We start from the raw sequence: 23,925 nt of genomic DNA, 5'->3' as shown, positions 1-23,925 counted from the left end.
GAAACTTTGGAAAATGTGGGGTTAAAATCGTCCTAGAAATCAGTAAAACATGCCATGGGACATGTCAAAATGCCGATTTCTGGTACTTTAGTCAGTTTTATAGATATATAAATAAATCTCATTTATTAAATGTTATATGTGGTTTATATTAAAGGGCATGTCATTTAATATCACAGGCTTTAATAATTGAATATTGATGCACAATTTCTACTTCATTGTGGGGCTCCAGAGTGGCGCAGCAATCTAAGGCACTGCATCTCAGTGCTAGAGTTGTCACTACAGACACCCTGGTTTGAATCCAGGTTGTATCACAACCAGCTGTGATTGGGAGTTCCATAGGGTGCACAGGCCCAGCGTGTAGGCTGTCATTATAAATAAGAATTAGTTCTTAACTGACTTGCCTAGTTAAATAATAATATCGAAGTGATGCAAAAAGGCACTCTATTCATGGAAAGACCCAGGCAGTCATTGGTATAACGCAAATACCTTTCCTCTTGTGTGTATTTAGTTTCAGGCTGATTGTGTTTGTATCATTGCCACAGTGCAGGGGCCTATGTCCAGTTTCAGTTTGTTTGTATGGGAGAAAAGCCCAGGGATTAAATCAATTCAAATCTGTTACACCTCACCTCCCTTTTGACCTCCTCCTTTTTCCGCAGCAACCAGTGATCCGGGTCAACAGCATCAATGTAACAGTATAACTTTAGACCGTCCCCTCACCCATACCCGGGCGCGAACCAGGTGCAAACTATCACCAAATGATGCAATGTGATATTGGAATGAGAGTGGAGCAGAAAAGGCAGAAAACAACGGGGAAATTATGCATACGTTCTTCATGAAACACAATTTTCCACCATGGTGGAACCTTGATCCTCAATTACTTTGTTGCTCACTAATTGGATGTCAAGGTAAAGTTATAGCAACTGTCTGTGATATAATCAAACTCATCCAGACATAATGAAGTGCATGACTGAAGCTTCTCTAGATGTCCATCAAGCCTAATTGTTCTGTACTCGGATTCTAAAGCTGTTCTAATCATGCATGAGGCCTAAATGCATGTTCTGTTTGATTAAACTGTAAAGTGCAAACTCATCACCTCATCCAGGTTGCCTTGGGCTAAATACAGATAACTTAGCCAAGCTCTTATAGAGCTGTGCCAGACATTCAGATGCCATGCATTTGTTTATTCTTATTTTGTCCTACCCTTGAAAGTCCCATAATTTCCCCAGCCTAATCAGTGGTCACATCACACTCACTCATTTTATTTTTGAGCAATTTAGGATGTTGCACAACGCATTCAGCCCCCGGTGTCAGAAAATATTTGTGTTTTTTCCAGCATTCTTGTCAATGTAGCTAGTTAAGGAGGAAAATGGTGCCTTTAGAGCCTGAATGGAGGATGCTTCATGTAGAGTACCAGCCAGTCCACGGGGGACACGAGTGTATTACGGGGAATGCACATCAAGCCTAGAAGAGCGCCTCTGCACTACGCTTACAGATCACTTAACAGCTGAACAATATACGCTATCCAAGAGTCCCCATCTAACCCATTCTCAGTAAATATCCTATGTTCAAAATGTTTCTACATCAAATAGAATAACTTCAGTATTATGTTACGGGCAATGTTGACATATCCATCATACATTTAATTTTAGGCCATTAGTCTACATATGAAAAGATTAATTTCTCATCTTTGTTACGTTACTGAGTATCATCGGTGTCTACAAATGTGACACTTCTAAAAAGTGCAAGAATGTGTGTGAAACAGACACAAATAATGCATCGTCATACCCAGAGCAGTAGGTTGCTGGCACAGTCTGCAGCACCCATCCTCACCCTACTGGGCAACACCCATCCTCACCCTACTGGATTCAGAAATCCAATGTCTACTGTTCACAGATAATCTGCTACTTCTGTCCCCAACCAAGGAGTGCTTACTGCAGCACCTTGATCTTCTGCATAGATTGTCAGACTTTGGCCCTGACAGTGAACCTCAGTAAGACAAAAATAATGGTGTTCCAGAAATGGTCTAGTTGCCTGGATAATAAATATAAATTCTATCCTGACACCATTGCCCTAGAGCAGTGGTTCCCAACCAGGGATACTAGGACCTGAGGGGGTACTTCAGGCAGAGAAAAATTCAGTTGGTGGTAAAATAAATGAAAAGGTCGGAAACCACTGCCCCAGAGCACACAAACTATAATTACCTCAGCCTAAACATCAACACCACAGGTAACTTCCACAAGGCTGTGAACGATCTAAGAGATAAGGCATGGAGGGCCTTCTACTCCATCAAAAGGAACTTAAAACTCAACATCCCAATTAGGATCTGGCAACAACAAAAATACGTCAATCAGTTATAGAACTAATTGCACTCTATGGTTTTGAGGTCTGAACTCACCAACCAAAAATTCGCAAAATGAAAAAGACCAAAATGAGAATCAGCAAAAAAACAAACAGGTATAAATAAAACACAGGTATAAATACACAGGGGATCATGGGGAAGATGGGTGACACAATCACAAAGACAGGTGAAACACCTACAGAAGAGTCCCCTCAGCCAGCTGGTTCTGTTCACAAACATACCCCCCAGGATAGCAACACAATTTGACCCAAACAAATTATGAGAAAGCAAAAAGATAACTGTTTGACACACTGGAAAGAATCAACCAAAAAAAATGGAGCAAATTGGAACGCTATCTGGCCCTAAACAGAGAGTACACAGTGGCAGAATACCTTATCACGGTGACTGATCCAAAATTAAGAAAAACCTTGACTATGTACGTTACAGACTCAGTGAGCATGGCCTTGATACTGATAGAGGCTGCCATAGTCAGACTTGGATCTTGAGAGAAGACAGGCTGTGTGCCCACAACAAAAATTGGTGGAAACTGAGCTGCACTTCCTAACCTCCTGCCAAATTTATGGCCACATTAGATACATATTTCACACAAAACCACAAAGAATTTGAAAACAAATCAAGCATTGATAAACTCATACAGCAGTGTGCAATCAAAGCAGTGAGATTTGTTGCCGTTGCCATGTGAAAAGGGCAACCAGTGGAGCACAAACAACGTTGTAAATACTATTTCACTTGCTTTGGCAATGTAAACACGTTTCCCATGCCAATAAAGCGCATTTGAATTGAACTGATTTCTTTCCGAGTTTTGAACGCTGCATCTTTCTAGAGTTCCGACTTTCCGACCTGAAGCTCGCCGGCGTCGTGATTTGATCTCGTTTTTTTCGCCGAATTCCCAATTGTCTTGAAAGCACCACAAGAGGCGGATGTTGAGTAGATGAATGATAAACAGACGAGCTAACAGTTGCCATCATTTGACTTCCCGACAAACAGGCTTGTGATATAGCTGTCGTCATCACCTAATTCCAATTGTGTGTAAGAGACAACACATCAGGTAAATTCCGTGTAGAGATAGCTAGCAGATTGCATCTCAAATATTGTTTCCTAGTTAACGTAACGTAGCTAGCTAACGTTAATCTCCGTTTAGTTTTAAACTGATGTTACTCAATGTGAGTTAGCTAACGTTACATGTAACTTGACTGCTCTTTTGAAATGTGTTCTATTTTCACTGATGAAAATAATAGCTAGCTAGATACCTAACTATCTAGTTGAACTAGCTACAGTAGCAACTATACTAACTAGGCAGACAGTTGTATAACGCTAGCTAGCTGATGTAAACGTCCAGTCAAATCGAGGCTTCTCTCACGTCAACAAGTCCTAAATGCAGTAACGACTAGCTAGCTAGCTAAGATAGCAATTTATGTTTGATTTAAACTGTGTCGATGTCTAGATAGCTAGCTACATTGCGTAAAGAGTGTTTGTCTGGTGGGTTGAGCGGATCATCTATGTAAATAAAGTTACTGGAGCAAGAGGATTCAGGAAAAGGATGGATGAAGCTTTCTAGAAAGTTGCCTCTCACTAGAGAGCCCTATGCTGGTGTTGTTGTATGTCACCCCCCCTGATTCAGTTCCACATGACAAAATAGTGTAGTTGATCTTCTTTATTTTTAGGTAAATTATTGAAAATGATGATGGCTCATTCATATTCTACTTAAACATAAATTGGCAATGACACTTTTTTTGTATCATCACCATCATTGATCCTCAATGGCTTTGTTGGAATTCAGTGTAATGTTATAACAAATGAAGGCCCGTTTCAACTGTTTGTGACCAAATCAAGCTCATCCAGACATAATGAAGTGCATGACTGATGCGTCTCTGGATGTCCCTTAAACCTAAGTGTTCTGTACTCTAATTCTGAATTTCTGATGCTGTTGTAATGTATGACGCTTAAATGCTTACTTTCCAGTTTAATCAAACAGCGCAAGTGCAAATTCATGGCCTTCTCTAGGTTGTCTTGGGCACAATACGGGTATTAACTTAGCCTAGCTCTTATAGAATGGTGACCTACATTCAGATGCCATGCATGCATTTGTAAATTTTTATTTCTATCATACCCTGGACATCCCTGTCATTTCCCCAGCTTAATCAGTCTTCACATCACACTCACTAACTGGTTTGATAGCTCTCCTCTGCCTTAGATTACCCAGTCATTTGACAGGCTTATTTCTATTGCGCTGTCTGGCATTCTGACTGTTTGTTTTGGAGCAGGCAGGCCAGCCTCTTAATCAGTTTATGTTCAAATTAGAGACTCCCTGACATGCATGGTGATCTCTCACAGGCATGGTCAGCTGACCTGGGAAAGTGAAGCCTAGTAGGCCAAAGTATGGATGGCAGGTCTGGACAGCTGGTGGCATAGCAGTGTCCTGCTCCCAAGGCTAGGCTGTGTTTGTTTTCAGACACATGTAGTAGTCAGGTGAGGATTATGTTATTGTAGAGTCTGTTAGGCTAATCTGTAGCCAAGTTAATTGCGCTGCATTGCTGAGATGACATATGAGTCTGTAATACCAACATGTTTCAAGCAGACCACCATAGTCTGTTGTGCCCAAGAACACTAAGGTAACCTGCCTAAATGACTACCGACCTGTAGCACTCACGTCTGTAGCCATGAAATGCTTTGAAAGGCTGGTCATGGCTCACATCAACACCATTATCCAAGAAACCCTAGACCCACTCCAATTTGCATACTGCCCCAACAGATCCACAGATGATGCAATCTCTATTGCACACCACACTGCCCTTTCACACCTGAACAAAAGGAACACCTATGTGAGAATGCTATTCATTGACTACAGCTCAGCATTTAATACCGTAGTGCCCTCAAAGCTCATCACTAATCTAAGGACCCTGGGACTAAACACTTCCCTCTGCATATGGATCCTGGACTTCCTGATGGGCCGCCCCTAGGTGGTAAGGGGAGGTAACAACACATCCGCCACGCTGATCCTCAACACGGGGGCCCCTCAGGGGTGCATGCTCAGTCCCATACTGTACTCCCTGTTCACTCATGACTGCACGGCCAGGCACTACTCCAACACCATCATTTAAGTTTGCTGATGACACAACAGTGGTAGGCCTGATCACCGACAACGATGTGACAGCCTATAGGGAGGAGGTCAGAGACCTGGCTATGTGGTGCAAGGGCAACAACCTCTTCCTCAACATGATCAAGACAAAGGAGATGATTGTGGACTACAAGAAAAGTAGGACCAAGCACGCCCCTATTGTCATCAATGGGGCTGTAGTGGAGCAGATTGAGAGCTTTAAGTTCCTTGGGGTCCACATCGCCAACAAACTAACACGGTCCAAGCATACCAAGACAGTCGTGAAGGGGGCACAACAAAACATATTCGCCCTCAGGAGAATGAAAAGAGTTGGCATGGGTCCTCAGATCCTCAAAAAGGTTTTACAGATGCACCATCGAGAGCATCCTGACGGGTTGCATCACTGCCTGGTATGGCAACTGCTTGGCCTCCAACTGCAAGGCACTACAGAGGGTAGTGTGTACAGCCCAGTACATCACCAGGGCCAAACTTCCTGCCATCCAGGACCTCTATACCAGGAAGGCCATAAAAATTGGCAAAGACTCCAGCCACCCCAGTCATAGACTGTTCTCTCTTCTACCGCATGGCAAGCGGTACCGGAGCACCAAGTCTAGGTCCTAGAGGCTTCTAAATAGCTTCTACCCCCAAGCCATAAAACTCCTGAACAGTTAATCAAATGTCTACCCAGACTATTTGCATTGCCCCCGCACATTGACCCCGTTTCCCGGTACCCCCTGTATATAGCCCCGCTATTGTTATTTACTGCGGCTCTTAAATGATGTGTTATTCTCTCTCTTTTTTTGTGTGTGTATTTTCTTTAAATTGCATTGTTGGTTAAGGGCTTGTAAGTAAGCATTTCATGGTAAGGTCTACTACACCTGTTGTATTCGGTGTATGTGACAAATAACATTTGATATCTTGTTCTTAACTGTTCCAATAATGTCCGCTCCTCCTGTGTCGTTTGGCCAGTCAATCTCCTTTATGCTGAAGTGAATTGTAGGACTATAGAGCTAAATTTCTCGTTGACATAGGCTAAGTTGGTTACATCAGACAGCTTTGCTGCTCCATTTTTGTGGCAATGTGCTTGTTTTATGTAAAGGCTACTGCGATTGTCTTGGGTAAGTGCTTGTGTTGTCAGGTGAATGAATTGAAGTCATAGGAATGCCATGATGCAGTCGACTGTGATTAATGGGCAGGCATGGGTTCGTATCTTGGAGACTAAATGTTATTGCGCCAATGTTTGAGAGAAGCAAGTTGTCTATAATTAACCTAGCACTTGTTAATGGCTGCATACTGTCAGTGTTTTTCATTTGCCTGAGAAAGTAGCAATTGCAATTTACAAATAGGACCACATGCAATAAACTTGTCTTTTTTCTCTCCCTTTTTTCTTATAGGCTGTTGGACCTGACAGAAGAGCAGGCTCTGTAGGTGGAAACTCCCCACTGTCATCATCAGGTAATCATGACTAATGTCCCTTCTCCCCTTCTCTTCACTCTGCTTCCATGGGTTCTGTTTTTCTGTAAATATTGGTGGCTTTAGGAGGTCATTTCTGTTTTAATGTCAGACTGCCAACTCATTGCTAAACTCCCTAATGTTTGCTGTCGTGAGTGTGTTAGATGATAAACATTAGTATTATTTATTATCCTAACACACATTTAGGTAAAGGGTGGATTGAAAGCAATTGCCATTGTTTTTGACTTAAATCCCTGCAAATGTAATATTCTAGAGGCCTCAGAGGCAGTAGCCTAGCCCTAGCCTAAACCCAGCGTTATCCAGCAATACTGTTGAATGTTGTCTGCATCCATCATATTTATCATACCAATTCACTTGATTGAAAAGATCTAGGGTCTACCAAGACAAGTTAATACTGTGACAAAAATGTCAGATAAGTTCATTTATTTGAATACGTCAGTAGCTGAAGTGCGAGGCAGCTGCTGTATCATGTAGTGTTTGGGTGTTGAACTGACTGTCAGTGAACTGATAGGCCTGTGTGTGTTCTTCTCACAGAGTGGCTGATCGAGTCCAAGGCCAGTGGTGAGTGGAGCTTCTACCCCAGGCCCCTCCCCATCCAGAGGTCCAGTCAGCATGTCCAGCGACCCCCCTCCTCCCTACCCCGGAGGTCCCAGCGCCCCTCTTATCAAGGAGAAGAATGGACAGCCAGCCATTCCGGGTACAATTATTCTAGAACTGTCTCTCTCTCTTGTGTATGATGTGGAGGAAAAAAACATTTAGTTTGGGACAAGACTACAAAAAGAGACATTTTTTAAGAGACTATTTTACAAATGGACAGATGTCCAGGGTAGGAACCACGCACAGGCATACCTGGGAACTTCAAAATACCATTTGGTTTCTTCGACTGGGCTGCTGATTTAGTATTTGCACTGTAGCTGACTAGCTGTAGGGAAACTGGTGTGAATTTGCATAATTGCCTCTAAATGCCTCCCATATCAGCTCTTGTGTGGCTGGTTAGAGAAAGGCCTAGAGAAACATCACCAAGGAAACCTTGAAAGTAGGCCCTGTCTGTGAACAAATCTTTCTTTGTCTGGGCTCCCCCTCCACCGCAGGTTTCCTTACAACAAAATACCAGCCGTGGGAATGTGATCAACAAAGTGTATTTGTTACAAACTACGTAACAAATCCTTGAGAATTGTAAAGCTATGAAAAATAACTATTCTGGCCTGAGTAACAGATGATGATGCATGTTCTTAATAATGGGCCAATGCCTTACTTGATTTAAGCCCAACGTAAGTCATGTTTCTTCAATCAATCATTGCTGTGAGAGCTCACTAATAAATCCTTCTTGTTTGTCTGTGTTTTCTCTCCCAGGCTCGGCGGTCCCTGTATCGACGAGTCCTCCTCAGGGACACCCCCTGCCTCCAGACTATGGCCCTCCACCCTACGAGGCCACACTACAGCCAGGCTTCTTGCCGCCACACGTCCCAGGAGATGGGGCCATGCCCATACCACATGGTAGGCATACACTGGTCTACAGAGGGAATTAAATAAGATGGGTGACTCTAAATGCATACCCGTGTTTGGCATAGCACCTGTATACAGAACATAAACAGTACATACCGCCTTGTGTTTCTACCCTACAGGTGGCTTCTACCCTCCGCCAGGTCACTTTGGCCCGGGGCAGTTTGGCCCGGGGCAGTTTGGCCCGGGGCAGTTTGGCCCGGGGCCCATTCAATTTGGGCCTGTGGCAGGTCAGACGGCTCACACGGTGCTGGTACCCCCTGGGACAGCTACCACAGTGACCGTGCTACAGGGGGAGATATTCCAGACAGCACCCGTACAGACTGTGTGTCACCACTGCCAGCAGCCCATCATCACCCGCATCAACCACAGCGTGGGCCTCATGAACGCTGTCTTCTGCCTCTTCTGCTTCTTTGTTGGGTAAGAGGGAGAATTGGTGTACTACATTGTGTAGAGGTTATGTAACGGATAACCAACAAGTGGAAAATAATAAACGACGTGGAAGGTGTGTTCCACAACATTATTTTCCAGAGAACGCATAAAGCCCAGAGTTGATAATCTCTTTCACATCATGGCTATAATTGAACACATTTGCTGCTAGAAATGTGGTCATTTGCAGGTAGAAATGTGTTCAACATCCACTGAAGTAGCTAACAAGTTTACTAGATACAGTGCCTTCAGAAAGTATTCATACCCCTTGACTTATTCAATATTTTGTTGTTACAGCCTGAATTAAACATTTATTAAATGTGTTGTTTGTATTCTCACCCATTTGGCCAGCAGCATACCACTGCTGGCTTGCTTCTGAAGCTAAGCAGGGTTGGTCCTGGTCAGTTCCTGGATTGGGAGACCAGATGCTGCTGGAAGTGGTGTTGGAGGGCCAGTAGGAGGCACTTTTTCCTCTGGTCTAAACAATATCCCAATGCCCTGTGTTGGGTGCCGTCTTTCAGATGGAACGTTAAACGGGTGTCCTGACTCTCTGAGGTCATTAAAGATCCCATGGCACTCATCGTAAGAGTAGGGGTGTTAACCCCGTTGTCCTGTGCTTATTCCCAATCTGGCCGTCAAACCATCACAGTCACCTAATAATCCCCAGTTTACAATTGGCTCATTCATCACCCTCTTCTCCCCTGTAACTCCAGGTCGTTTCTGCAAATGAGAATGTGTTCTCAGTCAACTTACCTGGTAAAATAACGGATAAATAAAATAAAAAGATCTACACATAATGACAAAGTGAAAACATGTTTTTAGAAATGTTAGCAAATTTATAAAAAATGAATATATAATATTGAATTTACATGAGTAATCACACCACTGAGTCAATACCTTGTAGATTACAGCTGAGTCTTTCTGGGTAAGTCACACCTGGATTGTGCAACATTTGCCCATTTTTATTATTTTCTAAATTCTTCAAACTCTGTCAAATTGGTTGTTGATCTTTGCGAGACCACCATTTTTGTCTCCCACTGTCTGGTGGAAAGCAGACTGAACCAGGTTTTCCTCTAGGATTTTGCCTATGCTTAGCTCCATTCTGTTTATTTTTATCCTGAAACTCCCCAGTCCTTAATGACTACAAGAATACCCATAACATGATGGACCACCACTATGCTTGAAAATATGGAGAGTGGTACACAGTAACTTTTTTTCTGCAACACAAAGTGTTAATTGTTTTGCCACATTTTTGCAGTATTAATTTAGTGCCTTGTTGCAAACAGGATGCATGTTTTGGAATATTTTTTTATTCTGTACAGGCTTCCTCTTCTTCACTGTGTCACTTAGGTCAGTATTGTGGAGTAACTACAATGTTGTTGCTCCATCCTCATAGCCATTAAACTCTAACTGTTTTAATGTCACCATTTGCTTCATGGTGAAATCCCTGAGCGGTTTCCTTCCTCTCCGGCAATTGAGTTAGGAAGGACGCCTATATCTTTATAGTGACTGGGTGTGTTGATGCACCATCCAAAGTGTAATTAATAACTTCACCATGCTCAAAGGAATATTTAATGTCTGCTTTTTTTTGGACCCATCTACCAATAGGTGCCCTTCTTTGAGAGGCATTGGAAAACCTCCTTGGTCTTTTGTGTTTGAAATTCACTGCTCGACTGAGGGACCATACAATTATCTGTATGTGTGGGCAGTGGCGATTTTAGCATGTAATTCTTGGTGGATCAAATTTTTTTTTTTGGGGGGGGGGTGCAAGCCAGCAAAGCCACAACACTAAACAATAAATTAATTGCACTATAACGGTGACAAATGGTGTCCACAAACTGTTAGGGCCTACATAAAGCTGTCCTAACAGCAGAGTCCCAACAGCAGTCCCAACACCTTAACACTGCTACACCTGGCTACCAGCGGAGCCTTGTCTGGCAGTGAAACAGCTCATTCAGCCTCATTTACTGCCTTAAAAAAACATAGCTGTTTTGGCTGACTTGCTTAAACAAATGTGGTTTCTACTGACAATTGAGATGTACAAACTGTGGCATAAGGGGACGATAAGCGGATAAGAGACAATCCGTAATTTCGATTAAGACATTATTCAGCGCGCTAGGACAGATGTAGTCAATATAACTATTTGTTCAGCACTTTTGAAATGTACAGCGGCAGAATTCAGAACATCTCTCTGTACACCAAGTCAGAACCGTAGGATAAATAAAGGGCACATAAGCAGACAATGAAAGGTCTTACAATATTCAATGATTACATTTCTCTAAAACAGTAGTCTACATGTGCACCACAAAGTCAGAGCAGTAGGTGAAATAGGGTGAGGCACATGGGCTACTACACAAGCTTACTACACAACATACACTTAGTATTACTTTCTTAGCTAATGTATACATATCTCCCTGGCATATTACATAATTTATGCAGCAGCATACAAGACATTTGTGGACTTACCTTATTGTGCTGTGCTCACTTCAACAGGAAGGTGGCGCAGCGGTCCTTTTGTGGGCAAATTTTGTCATCAAAGTCTGGCATTCTCTGGATTTATGTTGCTTCAAGACAACTGTGAATTTGGGAAAAGAAACTAGGTTGAATTATGCTTACGTCAGTGATCTTCAGGTCGTAGCTCTAGAAAGAGGCCCGAGTTCCTGACTTACAATTCCGAGTTGGATGACCGTTTAAAACTTATTTCCACAGCCGGAGCTCGTTCCCCCCCCCCAGAGTTCCTAGTTGTCTTGAACTCACTGAAGTCAGATTTCCAAGTTAAGTTGTTTTGAGTGCGGCAGAAATCATGTTGGATGGACAGCATGGCCAATGTTGAATATTTATAATTTTAAGCTTGGAAAAGAGACCCTTAAACCCAGACTTGGACCACAAAGCCATTCCGCTGAATAGCAGGCTAGTGATTGCGTTGCAATACTGGAAGTTATAGACTGATTCCTTCCAAACCACTCATTGTTGAATTTGCGATTTCCAACTTGTTGTGTAATGTTTATGCCAATTGGCCGATGAGCACCGATACATTTTATCTATTATTTCTCTTCATATGACAAGGATTTGCAAGTAGGTCGTCAACTTGATTGAGGATGATTACTAGCGAAGATTTTAAAAAGTATGATGCTGACTTGATCAGTCCAATCAAAGCTACGGTAGATATAACGTGATTTGATGTAATTTTATCTGTGGCCAATGACCTTGAGCCTTCTTGGATGGGCACTTCTGATGTAACTCTATGGCAGCACCCAAGAGGCTTACATTTTCGAGCCCTACCCTTAGATTTGGCAGTGACGTGGTGTCCCCATGAGTGACAGAATGCTGAGCCAATCACGGTGCAACTCGGGAACATTACCATTACAAGTCACCACTGTGTGTGGGGGGGTACAAAAGACGAGGTAGTCATTCAAAAATCATGTTAAACAGTTGCACACAGTGAGTCCATGCAACTTTATATGTGACTTGTTAAGCGACATTTTACTCTTGAACTTATTTAGTCTTGCCATGACAAAGGGGTTGAGTATTTATTGACTCAACTTTTCATTTTTTAAATTAAAAGCTCTTCGGGATCGGTGTCACTAAACCGGGACGGTTGTTGCTAATGTGACTAGGATGACGTAAGTAACAGCCAACTTTCCAGGACATAGACATGTCTTATATGGGCAAAAAGCATAAATTATTGTTAAGCTAACTGTATTGCCCAATTTACAGTAGCTATTACATGCGAGTGCATGGAGAGTGCAAAACAACAATGCTTTTATCACAGCAACAAAGTATTTCCTTTCAAATGGTACCAATAATATGCCTATCCTTGCTTCAGGTCCTGAGCTGCAGGCAATTAGATTTGGGTATGTCATTTTAGGTGAAACTTTGGAGAGAAAAAAAGGGTACGATCTGTTCATTTTGTAAAATAAAAAAACATCATTCCACTTTGACATTATGGGGTATTGTGTGTAGGCCAGTGATGACAAAATCTCAATTGAATCCAATTTAAGTTCAGGCTGTAACATAGCAAAATCTGGAAAAAGTCTAGGGGTGTGAATGCTTTCTGAAGACACTGTAACGAGAGTAGTTTCCTTGGTAACCAAACAGACTTGCTAGTATAGCTAACCAAAGCATCAGTTCTGCTTGCTGTTATGAAATTCGAATGCAACAATGCCAATAATGTTTTCAATTTAAACGTTTGCTTTCAAAAGCAGCTCAAGCATAGAACATATAAGAATGAAGTAGCCATTGAATTCTACCACGCCTCATAAGGAAATAATGCACGCTATAGAATGACCTTCAAGCCAATCAGAAACGAGTATTCAACAATGCCATGGTATAAACACAGAATAATATACTACGGAAGGAAATATTTGATTTCCGCCCAAACACCACAGAATGAAATGAAGGAGAGCAGCGGGATGTTAATAAGACTTGATTTATGGTCTGTATTCTCTGGTGGTTTGTTTTTATATTTTCTTTTTCTCTCCTCTACCACAGGTGTGATCTGGGCTGCTGCTTGATTCCCTGTCTGATCGATGATCTCAAGGATGTGATACACACCTGCCCCTACTGCAAGGGCTACATCTACACATACAAGCGTATCTGCTAACCACCAACAGACAGACACGTGTACAGTGGGGCAAAAAAGTATTTAGTCAGCCACCAATTGTGCAAGTTCTCCCACTTAAAAAGATGAAGAGGCTTGTAATTCATCATAGGTACACTTCAACTATGACAGACAAAATGAGAAAAAAAAATCCAGAAAATCACATTGTAGGATTTTTAATGAATTTATTTGCAAATTATGGTGGAAAATAAGTATTTGGTCACCTACAAACAAGCAAGATTTCTGGCTCCCACAGACCTGTAACTTCTTATTTAAGAGGCTCCTCTGTCCTCCACTTGTTACCTGTATTAATGGCACCAGTTTGAACTTGTTATCAGTATAAAAGACACCTGTCCACAACCTCAAACAGTCACACTCCAAACTCTACTATGGACCAAAGACCTGTCAAAGGACACCAGAAACAAAATTGTAGACCTGCACCAGGCTGGGAAGACTGAATCTGCAATAGGTAAGCAGCTTGATTTGAAGAAATCAACTGTGGGAGCAATTATTAGGAAATGGAAGACATACAAGACCACTGGTAATCTCCCTTGATCTGGGGCTCCACGCAAGATCTCACCCGGTGGGGTCAAAATGATCACAAGAACGGTGAGCAAAAATCCCAGAACCACACGGGGGGACCTAGTGAATGACCTGCAGAGAGTTGGGACCAAAGTAACAAAGCCTACCATCAGTAACACACTATGCCGCCAGGGACTCAAATCCTGCAGTGCCAGACGTGTCCCGCTGCTTAAGCCAGTACATGTCCAGGCCTGTCTGAAGTTTGCTAGAGAGCATTTGGATGATCCAGAAGAAGTTTGGGAGAATGTCATATGGTCAGATGAAACCAAAATATAACTTTTTGGTAAAAACTCAACTCGTCGTGTTTGGAGGACAAAGAATACTGAGTTTAATCCAAAGAACACCATACCTACTGTGAAGCATGGGGGTGAAAACATCATGCTTTGGGGCTGTTTTTCTTGAAAGGACGACTGTTCCGTGTAAAGGAAAGAATGAATGGGGTCATGTATCGTGGGATTTTGAGTGAAAACCTCCTTCTATCAGCAAGGGCATTGAAGTTGAAACATGGCTGGGTCTTTCAGCATGACAATGATCCCAAACACACCGCCCGGGCAACGAAGGAGTGGCTTCGTAAGAAGCATTTCAAGGTCCTGGAGTGGCTTAGCCAGTCTCCAGATCTCAACCCCATAGAAAATCTTTGGAGGGAGTTGAAAGTCCGTGTTGCCCAGCAACAGCCCCAAAACATCATTCCTGCTCTAGAGGAGATCTGCATGGAGGAATGGGCCAAAATACCAGCAACAGTGTGTGAAAACCTTGTGAAGTCTTACAGAAAACATTTGACCTCTGTCATTGCCAACAAAAGGATATATAACAAAGTATTGAGAAACTTTTTTTATAGACCAAATACTTATTTTCCACCATTTCCAAATAAATTCATTAAAAATCCTACAATGTGATTTTCTGGATTTTTTTCCTTCTCATTTTGTCTGTCATAGTTGAAGTGTACCTATGATGAAAATTACAGGCCTCATCTTTTTAAGTAGAATAACTTGCACAAAAACTTGCACAGAAACTTGCACAATTGACTAAATACTTTTTTTGCCCCACTGTATATATATATATATCTTATGCACACATTAACTCACAGCTCCTCATGGTTGTAGTTGCAGCCTATGTTCTTTCTTCAACATTTGCTCAGTGTGTCGTGCTTCATTTAGCCCTCCTAACTTTACCCTCACTTTCTAAAGCACTGACTTGTTCACACTCACTATATTTACTGTATATCATAGGAGGCTGGTGGGTGGAGCTGTAAGAGGACAGGCTCATTGTAATGGCTGGAATGGAATCCATGGAACGGAGTCCAACACGTTGCCCATGTGTTTGATTTGTTTGGTACTATTCCATTCCAGCCATTACAATGAGCCTGTCCTCCTATAGCTCCTCCCACCAGCCACCTCTGCTATATTTATTGTCCAGACTCACTTACCTAGCTATGTACAGGCATTTCGATAAGTGCTAGATAGACACATCACACAGGACTGAACCTGATCTAAAAACAGAAACTTATAACAATTGAGAAAAGATGAGTTGTAGACACGGTACATCTTGCATACTTTATAAATAAAATTATTTGGTTACAGGAAGGCTTTGAATTTGACATTTATGGATCAAACTTGAGGGGTAGAGAAAGGTCACACTTTGGGAAAGCTGTAAACATTTGTCACTTTAATCAAAATTGTCAGCCATCATCAGCAATTGCAGGGTCAGTATTTTTGTTTTTGTAATTATTTAATGTAATTTAACATGTTAATATTGAGGACAAGGAAGGTTACGTCCATGTCTGAGACCTACTTTATGTTTATGTTCTAATCACCCTGTTTGTCCTACAACCTTAATGTATATCCATTTCCAATGTTACAAGGAAATAACCATGTATCAGATTTGTTAGGACAAACTCGAGTCGGTAAGACTGAGTTAATTTCAGTTGTTCTCACTTAAGTGAGAGAAGTATGTGTTACTGTCTTTTTAAATCCTCTGTGCTTTAGTCACTTGATGTCCAGTGATTTTTGCTCGAGCTGTTACACAATAATGCCAGTCATGTCCATATTAATGTATTCAATTTTGTTAATGAAGAAAATGTGTGCTTGTATTGCAAATGTACAAGTTACCATGTGAAATGTCATACATTCATAAAACCATAATTGCCATGACTTTACTGTAGTTTTTATTTATTTAAGTGGTTTAGACTGCCATTCAGTTAGATAATTTATAGCCTTGCTTGCCAAGCTTCGTTATCATTAAGACCCAACTGGTAAGGAGACTAGCTAGTTTTTGACTTTTGTCAACAACTTGGACTATGTCATATTAAGGATAATTTACATGTGGCTTGGTGTCAAATTAAGTGTGTGAGTGAACCTGATCTTTACTCATAATCCTGTACTTTCCACAAACACATCACCTGTCACTGATACAGGGCTACATTGAGCTTCAACATCCATGCAGTCACCAAGCACCATAACCATGCACATGTCAGAGACCGAGATTTTCTAGATGATCTATCAGTCCACACTGAAAAAAACAGGTTTCCTTGTATTTTTCCATATAGGAAGGAAACGAAGTGAAGCCGACCTGGCTGGCAGTGTCCAATCCGCTCTGCTGGAGGGGCACATTAGAATGATGAAGCGCTCTGCATGATATCACTGCCATTTTGTGCACTCATCCTCTCTCAGGCCATATGTCCAGTCTGTCACGAGGCCAATGTGTGTCAATCTGTGCTGCTGGCCCACACTACTCTGTCCTGCCCAATCCAAAACAGATGATCCTTTCACTGGTCATGTCTGTCAGTTGATGTTCAGAGGGAACCATTAAAGTAGAGTTTTCCCTCGTCAGTGTTTTACTACCTTTTTTTGATGGGTTACATCATTTCTTTAATGATAAACAGAATGTCCTTCACATTCAACCTCATCTCAAATACATTCCTTCGTATTCAGCATTTCTGTGCATAAACCTGCTAAATCATCTATTCAAGCAAAGTTAAGGTCTCAACGCCACAATCTGCTCTTTCTCTTTAGTGTTCCTTGTCTAGCTTTGATCACTATTGCTCTGATGCATGTTAGTCTGATATGCCATAGAGATACAGGTGTACAAAAGCAAGTTTATCACCAAGTCTTGCCTGAAATAATGTAATCTCGAATGCAGATTCAAGTGATGTTATCATCTGCTTCATATTAACGTGTTCGATCCAGTCCAATGTATGGTATGCAAAATATTTTGTCTGCTTCATTTGAGTCTCGTCTCCTCTCAATACACCAATAACCAGCATGCTTATATACAGTAAACACTGACGGCAGGTGGGGTATGTCTGCATGTACACGCATTCTTATGGACACGTTTCACAGGCTGGTCTCTTAACTTTGTACGCTCTTGAATCTTCTACATGCAGTGTGAAGTGGCTTGAGGCTGTGTAAGAACATGTAGTAAAAGCAGAGTTTAAGGATTGTATTTAACTTTGAACACAATGAATGTCTTTGTAGTTGGTCTGTTTCCCCCTCAAAAAAATAAATAATTGTCTAATGTACATGTACATCTAAATGATGAGTTGGGTCATTACTGTTGCATACAGTGCAGTTATTTTAACAAAACAAACCAGTATTTGTGATGTTATTAGTAATTTCATCAGATAGTCATACTCTTTCAATCCAAAAACACAAAGTAATTTTTATAGTATGTAAAACAAATCTATGAGAAATACAATAATGACTCCAACAATGGATTCTGGCCATTTGGCAACTACTCAAACACAAATCATGCATCTTCAACTATAAATTGGAAGTGCAATTGACTTCTGAATGTAATAGGAAACACAAAGAGAAGTTAACTAATCACAATGCTAAATAAAGCAAGGACATACTCTTGTGTATAAAACATATTTGGTAGAAGTGTATATTACATCAACTCTTGCTACTTTTTCACCAACAAGCTCAGCGCCAATGGTGTGGTCAACTTGTAGCCATGTGGTCCAGTCTGTTTGTGCTATTAGCAAACTCCTATCTGTTTATTCACTGTTATGCCAAAGCTGTCTGGCATGACAACAGAAGATTTGGCTACAGCACATACACTATAAAACCAGGTTAGCTGACTCAACTAGTGTTCTCAAGTAGAGATCCAATTGAACACCAGTTTAGTCTCTCCAGCGATGTCCACACTCATAATTGCAGCATTTGTAGAATGTTGTCATCGGTTCATCTGCAGATCTTGTCTGAATCTGCATGAAGAATGCTCGGGGGTGCTCACACTTGGGACATTTTTCTAAAGAACACAAATATGAGGGTTAGAGTAAATGCATACCTGGCAATAAGTAACAGTGAATATGGGCCATTGTGACCACCTGTCCTCTATAGGTCTAGTGGTGGACACAGGAGGCTGGGTAAATCTAATCCAACTATGCCATCTGCCAGCCTTTGGGCTACAATCCAGCCCGTGTTCTATCATTTTAGGCGTGGATGACCAGTGACCACATACTGATTGAAATGTTAGCTAAATTATGCAGGTGATTTGGTAATTTACCTGGCGTGGAATCCACATTTTCCCAGGCTGCAGCTCCACCAAGCACATCATCAACCTCTTTCAGTTTGGGATACTTCCTGTTGTTTACCTATGGGAAAGATAAACATGTTAATGTATCAATACGTTTTAAAATGACACATTGTAAGAGAGAACACATGGCAGACATCAGTTACTTGGCAATAAGTCTAGGAATTAAGTAAAAGTTAGTTTTACCTTCCTAGTAATGTTATGCACGTACGGACATGTGTTGCAGGCGAATCGATAGCACTTCTGTCCTTCCTCTACAATCAACACATTCCCACATGTTGGACAAAACAGAAGCATATTCTTTTGACTAAATTGGCCAGAACCGATCTCACAATGTAGCTAAGTTTATACATCTATTTCAATCATTTAGCGAAATGATAAAAAATCCTGACAGCGTTGTTGACCTCCACTCTCTTGTGAAACGTTGTTACATCTAAAAAGGTTCGGTAAGAAACAACATTTGCTATTTCTTTATGGTTCCTTCTTAAAATAATTCTAATTTATACTCAAAGTGAACTATATTGTATTATATTAGAAAAAGAGCCCTAGAAATGGAACAATGATGATAGAAATAGCAGTATCCCAAATCGGTACAAGTCAGAACCTCCACTAAGGCTAGTTTGACTCCGGTATGTTGTGAGTGACGTACATGCCGGTCGCGAAATGTTTTAGCATGGATTGCAGAGATTCAGACTTTCCAAATATACTTTATTTGTATGCTACAGTTTAGGTATGTTTTAGTAATCGCGTAATATATATTTTACTGTACACGTTGATCAATAGAGTATGAGGTGTGAAAATATGTTTATCTAACTAGCTAATCTTACATGAAATAGCTAGCTAGCTAACATAAACTGGTCAGCAACTTTAGCTACAAAATCCTATTCACAGTGTAAATGATGGGGGAGGAGACCCAGTCCCTTCACCTGGATGAGGGACTGTCTGTAAAGGAAGAGGAGTTAGGACAGGCAGAGGGAAAGATGAACCAAGTGGAGGTTGAACAACCAGAGGAGGTTGAAGAGGAAGATGAGGAGGATGAAGAAGCATTACCACACTCTGAATTCCTGGACATCTTTGAAGAAGGACTGGCTCGCCTTGTACAGGACCCTCTACTCTGTGACCTTCCTATTCAGGTTGGTGACCTAATCCATACGGGTGAAATGTATCTATTTGATGATGTAAAGTCCTCCAGCCTAACCAATGTCTCACTGCTGCCTGCGATTCCTGCAGGTGACTCTGGAGGAGGTGAATTCCCAGGTTGCTCTGGAGTATGGCCAAGCCATGACTGTCCGTGTATGCAAAGCGGATGGCGAAGTAATGCGTGAGTTTCTGACTGTTTCTTAGTAGAATACCATATTTCTGTTCTATTTGAGCAGGTCAAATGAATGATACTGTGTGTGTGTAAGTGACATTCCAATGTGTGTTGGTCAGCTATAGTGGTGGTGCAGAATGCCTTGGTGCTGGATTTGAAGAAAGCCATTCAGAGGTTCATGGAGCTGAAACAGCAACGGGAGGGTGGGGTGAAGCATGTCAGCTGGTAACAAAATGTCCCCAGTTGGTCAAATTTTTTGTTTGTCTACTATTCTTGTGGGAAATTCTTGTCCCCACAACTATAGTTATACACACACACACACACACTCACAGTTGTGCTTTTCGTGTGCAGGAGATACGTATGGAGAACCTTTCATCTCATATTTCAAGGGGAGAAGCTTGATGATGACAAAATGAAACTAAAGGAGTAAGTTGCAATCAAACACCATTGTGATTATGGAGTATATTACATAATGCTTTTGTTAACTGAAAACAACATTTCTTGTATTGTTTTATTGTCAGTTATGGGATCAGAAACCGAGATGAGGTGACATTCATGAAGAGACTGAGGAAGAAGTGAAACGGAGGTACAGTAGTCTTCTGAACTACGATCTCATCTGAAAGATGTTAACAAGCAAAGTGGTACCATTGTAATGATGACTGTAAAACTAATACAATTTTATGGCCGTATGAACGAGAGAAGCTATTGGAAAATACCACTGTCTTATGTGCCTGTGGCATTTTCCATTATAATAAGATAATACTCATTTCGAAAAGGACTTAACATTTGTATTTCTTGCACTCCCCATGGGAGTATAACACTGGCAACCCTTTTAAATATATATTTTATGTTTATAATATTATTGATAATACATTGAGTTGAACAATGAATAACGCTGCTCTATGTGCTTCCAACTTCAGATCTCACTACCGTGTGGAGTCCTGCCGACCCTGTGAGTTGACTGCTCAGTCCCCATTGCTTCAGACCTCTATGTTTCAACCTGGAGATGTACAGCAACTATAGTCATACACTGACATGACTCAGTTGATGTCTAAAAGGTTTTTCAATGGACATCTCAAATGTTTTTTTTTACATGTCGTAGATATGATTGTGTGGAATGTTTCGTACGGGCTCAATTGTTTATTGTTTGGACATATTCTCTTGTCGTTTTGTACAGTAAAATTGTGCCACTCCAAATATGAATAAAGGCTACAGTGCAACCAAACACCCCTGAAATATCACCTAATTACAGTGAACATGTTTTACAATTTTATCTGCCGTTAAATAATTTAACCAGACCTGGGTGTGCCGCCTGGTCTAACAGTGAGAGTACAACCACAATATGTAAATATCTCCTGTAGGTAGTCCTTGTTGAAAACAAGCAAAATATTTCACTATTTCCTGGCGTACATAGAGGAGCATCACAGTTCCCACAGCACAATCTGGGAGCAACCAGTGAAACCAGGTAAAAATCTATATTGTCTCATTACAGTAACCATTTAATTTGCAGCAGCTAAGAGAAAATGTGAAATATATTTTGTATCTTTGAAATCTTGTTTTTTAGTCATGTTGGGTCACATCAATCTGTCTGACTTGTACAAACAGAACGTGATCTCCTTACATTAGTTTGTCTCGGTATGAAGTATTTGTAGATGTGCAAGGTTGATGCTTACATTGATACATAAAGTTAGCGCGGTGTCTTTTGGCTTATCATCCAAGTTGTATAACAGGAATAAATCGAATTGATCTGAATGTGTCTAACTTCATGACCCAATCATCTGAAGAAATGGAATTGTTGGCCTAACACTATATAGTTCTGGGCGACTGGCATGCATTTCAGACCGGACTACCTGATTGGTGGCATTGACTGGTGGTGGGTTGAAATGTTACACCTTTGTGATGTCTGATGCTGGTGGTTCTTTTCAGCTCCCAGGATGTCTGGCTCTTCTGAGCACAGGGAGCTGGATAGGATCTCCATGGAGATGAACCAACTGTCATTCAGGAGGCAGCAACTAATCGATCGCAGGAACATGCTGACCATACTGCAGGAGTTCAGAAACCGCACCAACCACAGTAGCACAGGTAAAGAGGAAATTCACTGTCAAGAAACGCTATTATTGAGTAAATGCACATGGCAGGAATGGATGTGATGTGGCCTCTAGCTATGACCCAGCTGGGCTGATGTGTTCTATCACTGACCCCCTCTGAGACATGTATTACCTCTCTTTGTCCAGCAGATGGCTCCAAGGAGCAGACTGAGATTCAATACCTTGATAAGGAACTGCAGGAGCTGTCTGAGAAGAAGAGAGAGCTGCAGGAAAGGCAAGATAACATTCTCCATTCCAAGGACCAAATAAAAGGTGTGTCTACTTAACCTCTGTTATGGTGATACTGTTCTCACACAGCACTCTCTTAATACTCCCATTCTGGCGGCAGGGTAGCCTAGTGGTTAGTGTTGGACTAGTAACCAAAAGGTTGCAAGTTCAAATCCCCGAGCTGACAAGGTACAAATCTGTCGTTCTGCCCCTGAACAGGCAGTTAACCCACTATTCCTAGGCCGTCATTGAAAATAAGAATTTGTTCTTAACTGACTTGCCTAGTAAAATAAAGGTTAAAAAAATAAAATTAATGGTCTCCCTTTAATGTCCTTTGCAGAGTGCATCATCAGTCAGGGGGGCGTATCTGTTCTCCCTGACCTCTCTGTTGTCTTTGTTGAAGCTCCACCCTCTATACCAGGTGAGTTACTTGGACTGAGAGTCAAATGAGTTGTGAACTTGTTCATTTGTGGATTATTTCAAGCAGTTCCCCCATTTTGCTACAATTATTTTCCTGGCCTGCTTAGATCAAAGGCTAGTCCTATAGATGAGTGATGTCATATGGTCAAATAAAATTTGATTTGATTTGGTCACAACTACACTCCCTCCATAGCTCCAGAGGTCATCCTGGACATCCAGAAACTTCCTCCCTGCTCAGCTCAGACCCAGTGCCCACAGTGTCGAGAGTTCATCACCACAGAGATTGTCACTTCAATAGGCAATGTGGCCTGTCTGGTCTGTGTCACAATGTCTGTACTTGGGTGAGTTGACCTGCACTGTCTTACAGCTGTGTTACTACCAATTGTCTGCCATCTTTGAATGGACAGGAGGTCGACAATGAGGTGTTTTCAACTCTATGCTTCATCTAGAGTTGGAGGGAGTAGGATATTTCGGTTAACAAAGGTGCTTTTTGGAGACTGCATTCCAGATATTTGTTTCCTGCAGTACTATGCAAATTTCAGTTTGGAACAAAAGCCAGTGCCTTTGGGCTAGTGTCATATCTGATAATCACATCACCTGATGGAATGCAAAGTTTAACACTATCCTTTCTGGTCTATTCTCATTCAGCTGTGTGGCTGGCTGCTGCCTTATCCCTTTCTGCATTGATAACTTCAAAGATGTCACGCATAGATGTCCTAAGTGTCGAAGTCCAATAATCACCATCAAAAAGCTCTGAGGTAAGGGCCCACATGTACACAGAGACTAATAAACAGGTCTCAGACTGGGCTTGGACATCTCCTCTTGTGATGATGAGGCATCTACCTTGAATCTGAGGTGACCCATTTGGGGTTCACTAGACACCCTGTCCCATCCTGCAGGTATAGGACAGCAGTGGATGAGGAGGAAATGGACAATGAATGTTGAATGGAGCCAAGCCATAGTGAAACATGTTCTGCTGAGTGAGAAGACACAAAAATTGACACAAAAATCCTAAATTCCCAACAACTGTACTGTGGTCAGTGTCACTCCCACCACTCCTGTGATGTCGTCATCCTGTACATTTTAAGTTAGTATGTATTGCATTGTTCTTGGAATAAAATGTCTTCATCGATGCAATTTATTAGAGAAACTACATTAAATTGTTTATTTAAATTTTTTTTATTTTATTGACCTGCAAAAAGCCTGTGTGAATTGTAAAACAGAGGAAAATAGTGTTTCAAGGTCTGTAAACTCTAAAGCTGCATGTGACTTATCCAAGCCTAGTGGTGGCTGTGTTTAGGA

At 41.5% G+C, this 23,925-nt stretch overlaps 4 protein-coding genes across 7 annotated transcripts; 3 read left to right on the top strand and 1 right to left on the bottom strand.

Moving 5' to 3' along the window:
- Window positions 1-3,202: 3,202 nt before the first annotated feature.
- On the top strand, window positions 3,203-16,193 carry LOC135554116 (cell death-inducing p53-target protein 1-like). Its single transcript, XM_064986183.1, has 6 exons — window positions 3,203-3,407; window positions 6,851-6,911; window positions 7,464-7,626; window positions 8,283-8,426; window positions 8,555-8,852; window positions 13,353-16,193. Exons 3-6 carry the CDS (start codon window positions 7,542-7,544, stop codon window positions 13,462-13,464), a joined length of 639 nt encoding a protein of 212 aa, XP_064842255.1. The 5' UTR covers window positions 3,203-3,407; window positions 6,851-6,911; window positions 7,464-7,541; the 3' UTR covers window positions 13,465-16,193.
- A 1,273-nt stretch (window positions 16,194-17,466) lies between these two features.
- Window positions 17,467-19,196, bottom strand: polr3k (polymerase (RNA) III (DNA directed) polypeptide K). The gene is made up of 3 exons (XM_064986189.1): window positions 18,763-19,196; window positions 18,550-18,637; window positions 17,467-18,291 (listed from the first exon to the last, which is right to left on the bottom strand). Exons 1-3 carry the CDS (start codon window positions 18,871-18,873, stop codon window positions 18,164-18,166), a joined length of 327 nt encoding a protein of 108 aa, XP_064842261.1. The 5' UTR covers window positions 18,874-19,196; the 3' UTR covers window positions 17,467-18,163.
- Window positions 19,197-19,216: 20 nt separating this feature from the next.
- Window positions 19,217-21,113, top strand: LOC135554118 (U11/U12 small nuclear ribonucleoprotein 25 kDa protein-like). 2 transcript variants are annotated; one of them, XM_064986188.1, is made up of 6 exons: window positions 19,217-19,709; window positions 19,807-19,897; window positions 20,014-20,113; window positions 20,240-20,314; window positions 20,410-20,474; window positions 20,809-21,113. In XM_064986188.1, the coding sequence occupies exons 1-5, from the start codon at window positions 19,473-19,475 to the stop codon at window positions 20,465-20,467; spliced, it is 561 nt and encodes a 186-aa protein (XP_064842260.1). In that variant the 5' UTR covers window positions 19,217-19,472; the 3' UTR covers window positions 20,468-20,474; window positions 20,809-21,113. The 2 variants fall into 2 exon arrangements, with proteins under 2 accessions (XP_064842260.1, XP_064842259.1); XM_064986187.1 differs by having other exon boundaries at window positions 19,218-19,709; window positions 20,008-20,113.
- Window positions 21,114-21,196: 83 nt separating this feature from the next.
- On the top strand, window positions 21,197-23,876 carry LOC135554117 (uncharacterized). 3 transcript variants are annotated; one of them, XM_064986186.1, is made up of 6 exons: window positions 21,197-21,353; window positions 21,815-21,970; window positions 22,126-22,248; window positions 22,544-22,624; window positions 22,817-22,964; window positions 23,272-23,876. In XM_064986186.1, exons 2-6 carry the CDS (start codon window positions 21,823-21,825, stop codon window positions 23,378-23,380), a joined length of 609 nt encoding a protein of 202 aa, XP_064842258.1. In that variant the 5' UTR covers window positions 21,197-21,353; window positions 21,815-21,822; the 3' UTR covers window positions 23,381-23,876. The 3 variants fall into 3 exon arrangements, with proteins under 3 accessions (XP_064842258.1, XP_064842256.1, XP_064842257.1); XM_064986184.1 differs by having other exon boundaries at window positions 22,123-22,248; XM_064986185.1 differs by lacking the exon at window positions 21,197-21,353 and having other exon boundaries at window positions 21,368-21,970; window positions 22,123-22,248.
- The last annotated feature ends 49 nt before the right edge of the window (window positions 23,877-23,925 follow it).

This window comes from Oncorhynchus masou, chromosome 14 (assembly GCF_036934945.1).
Source record: "Oncorhynchus masou masou isolate Uvic2021 chromosome 14, UVic_Omas_1.1, whole genome shotgun sequence".
Classification (NCBI taxonomy): domain Eukaryota; kingdom Metazoa; phylum Chordata; class Actinopteri; order Salmoniformes; family Salmonidae; genus Oncorhynchus; species Oncorhynchus masou.
Note: the sequence above shows the minus strand (reverse complement) of the source record. Positions and strands in the feature narration are given on the sequence as shown.

Excerpts from the sequence above, each read along its gene's own strand:
- LOC135554116 (XM_064986183.1), top strand. The coding sequence starts at position 7,542 with ATGTCCAGCGACCCCCCTCCTCCCTACCCCGGAGGTCCCAGCGCCCCT. Across the intron at positions 8,427-8,554 it reads GGCCATGCCCATACCACATG|GTGGCTTCTACCCTCCGCCA; the intron begins GTAGGCATACAC and ends TCTACCCTACAG. Across the intron at positions 8,853-13,352 it reads CTCTTCTGCTTCTTTGTTGG|GTGTGATCTGGGCTGCTGCT; the intron begins GTAAGAGGGAGA and ends CCTCTACCACAG.
- LOC135554118 (XM_064986187.1), top strand. The coding sequence starts at position 19,473 with ATGATGGGGGAGGAGACCCAGTCCCTTCACCTGGATGAGGGACTGTCT. Across the intron at positions 20,114-20,239 it reads GGGGTGAAGCATGTCAGCTG|GAGATACGTATGGAGAACCT; the intron begins GTAACAAAATGT and ends TTTCGTGTGCAG. Across the intron at positions 20,315-20,409 it reads GACAAAATGAAACTAAAGGA|TTATGGGATCAGAAACCGAG; the intron begins GTAAGTTGCAAT and ends TTTTATTGTCAG.
- polr3k (XM_064986189.1), bottom strand. The coding sequence starts at position 18,873 with ATGCTTCTGTTTTGTCCAACATGTGGGAATGTGTTGATTGTAGAGGAA. Across the intron at positions 18,638-18,762 it reads TGCATAACATTACTAGGAAG|GTAAACAACAGGAAGTATCC; the intron begins GTAAAACTAACT and ends TCTTTCCCATAG. Across the intron at positions 18,292-18,549 it reads AAATGTGGATTCCACGCCAG|AAAAATGTCCCAAGTGTGAG; the intron begins GTAAATTACCAA and ends TGTGTTCTTTAG.
- LOC135554117 (XM_064986184.1), top strand. The coding sequence starts at position 21,823 with ATGTCTGGCTCTTCTGAGCACAGGGAGCTGGATAGGATCTCCATGGAG. Across the intron at positions 22,249-22,543 it reads TTCCAAGGACCAAATAAAAG|AGTGCATCATCAGTCAGGGG; the intron begins GTGTGTCTACTT and ends TGTCCTTTGCAG. Across the intron at positions 22,965-23,271 it reads GTCACAATGTCTGTACTTGG|CTGTGTGGCTGGCTGCTGCC; the intron begins GTGAGTTGACCT and ends ATTCTCATTCAG.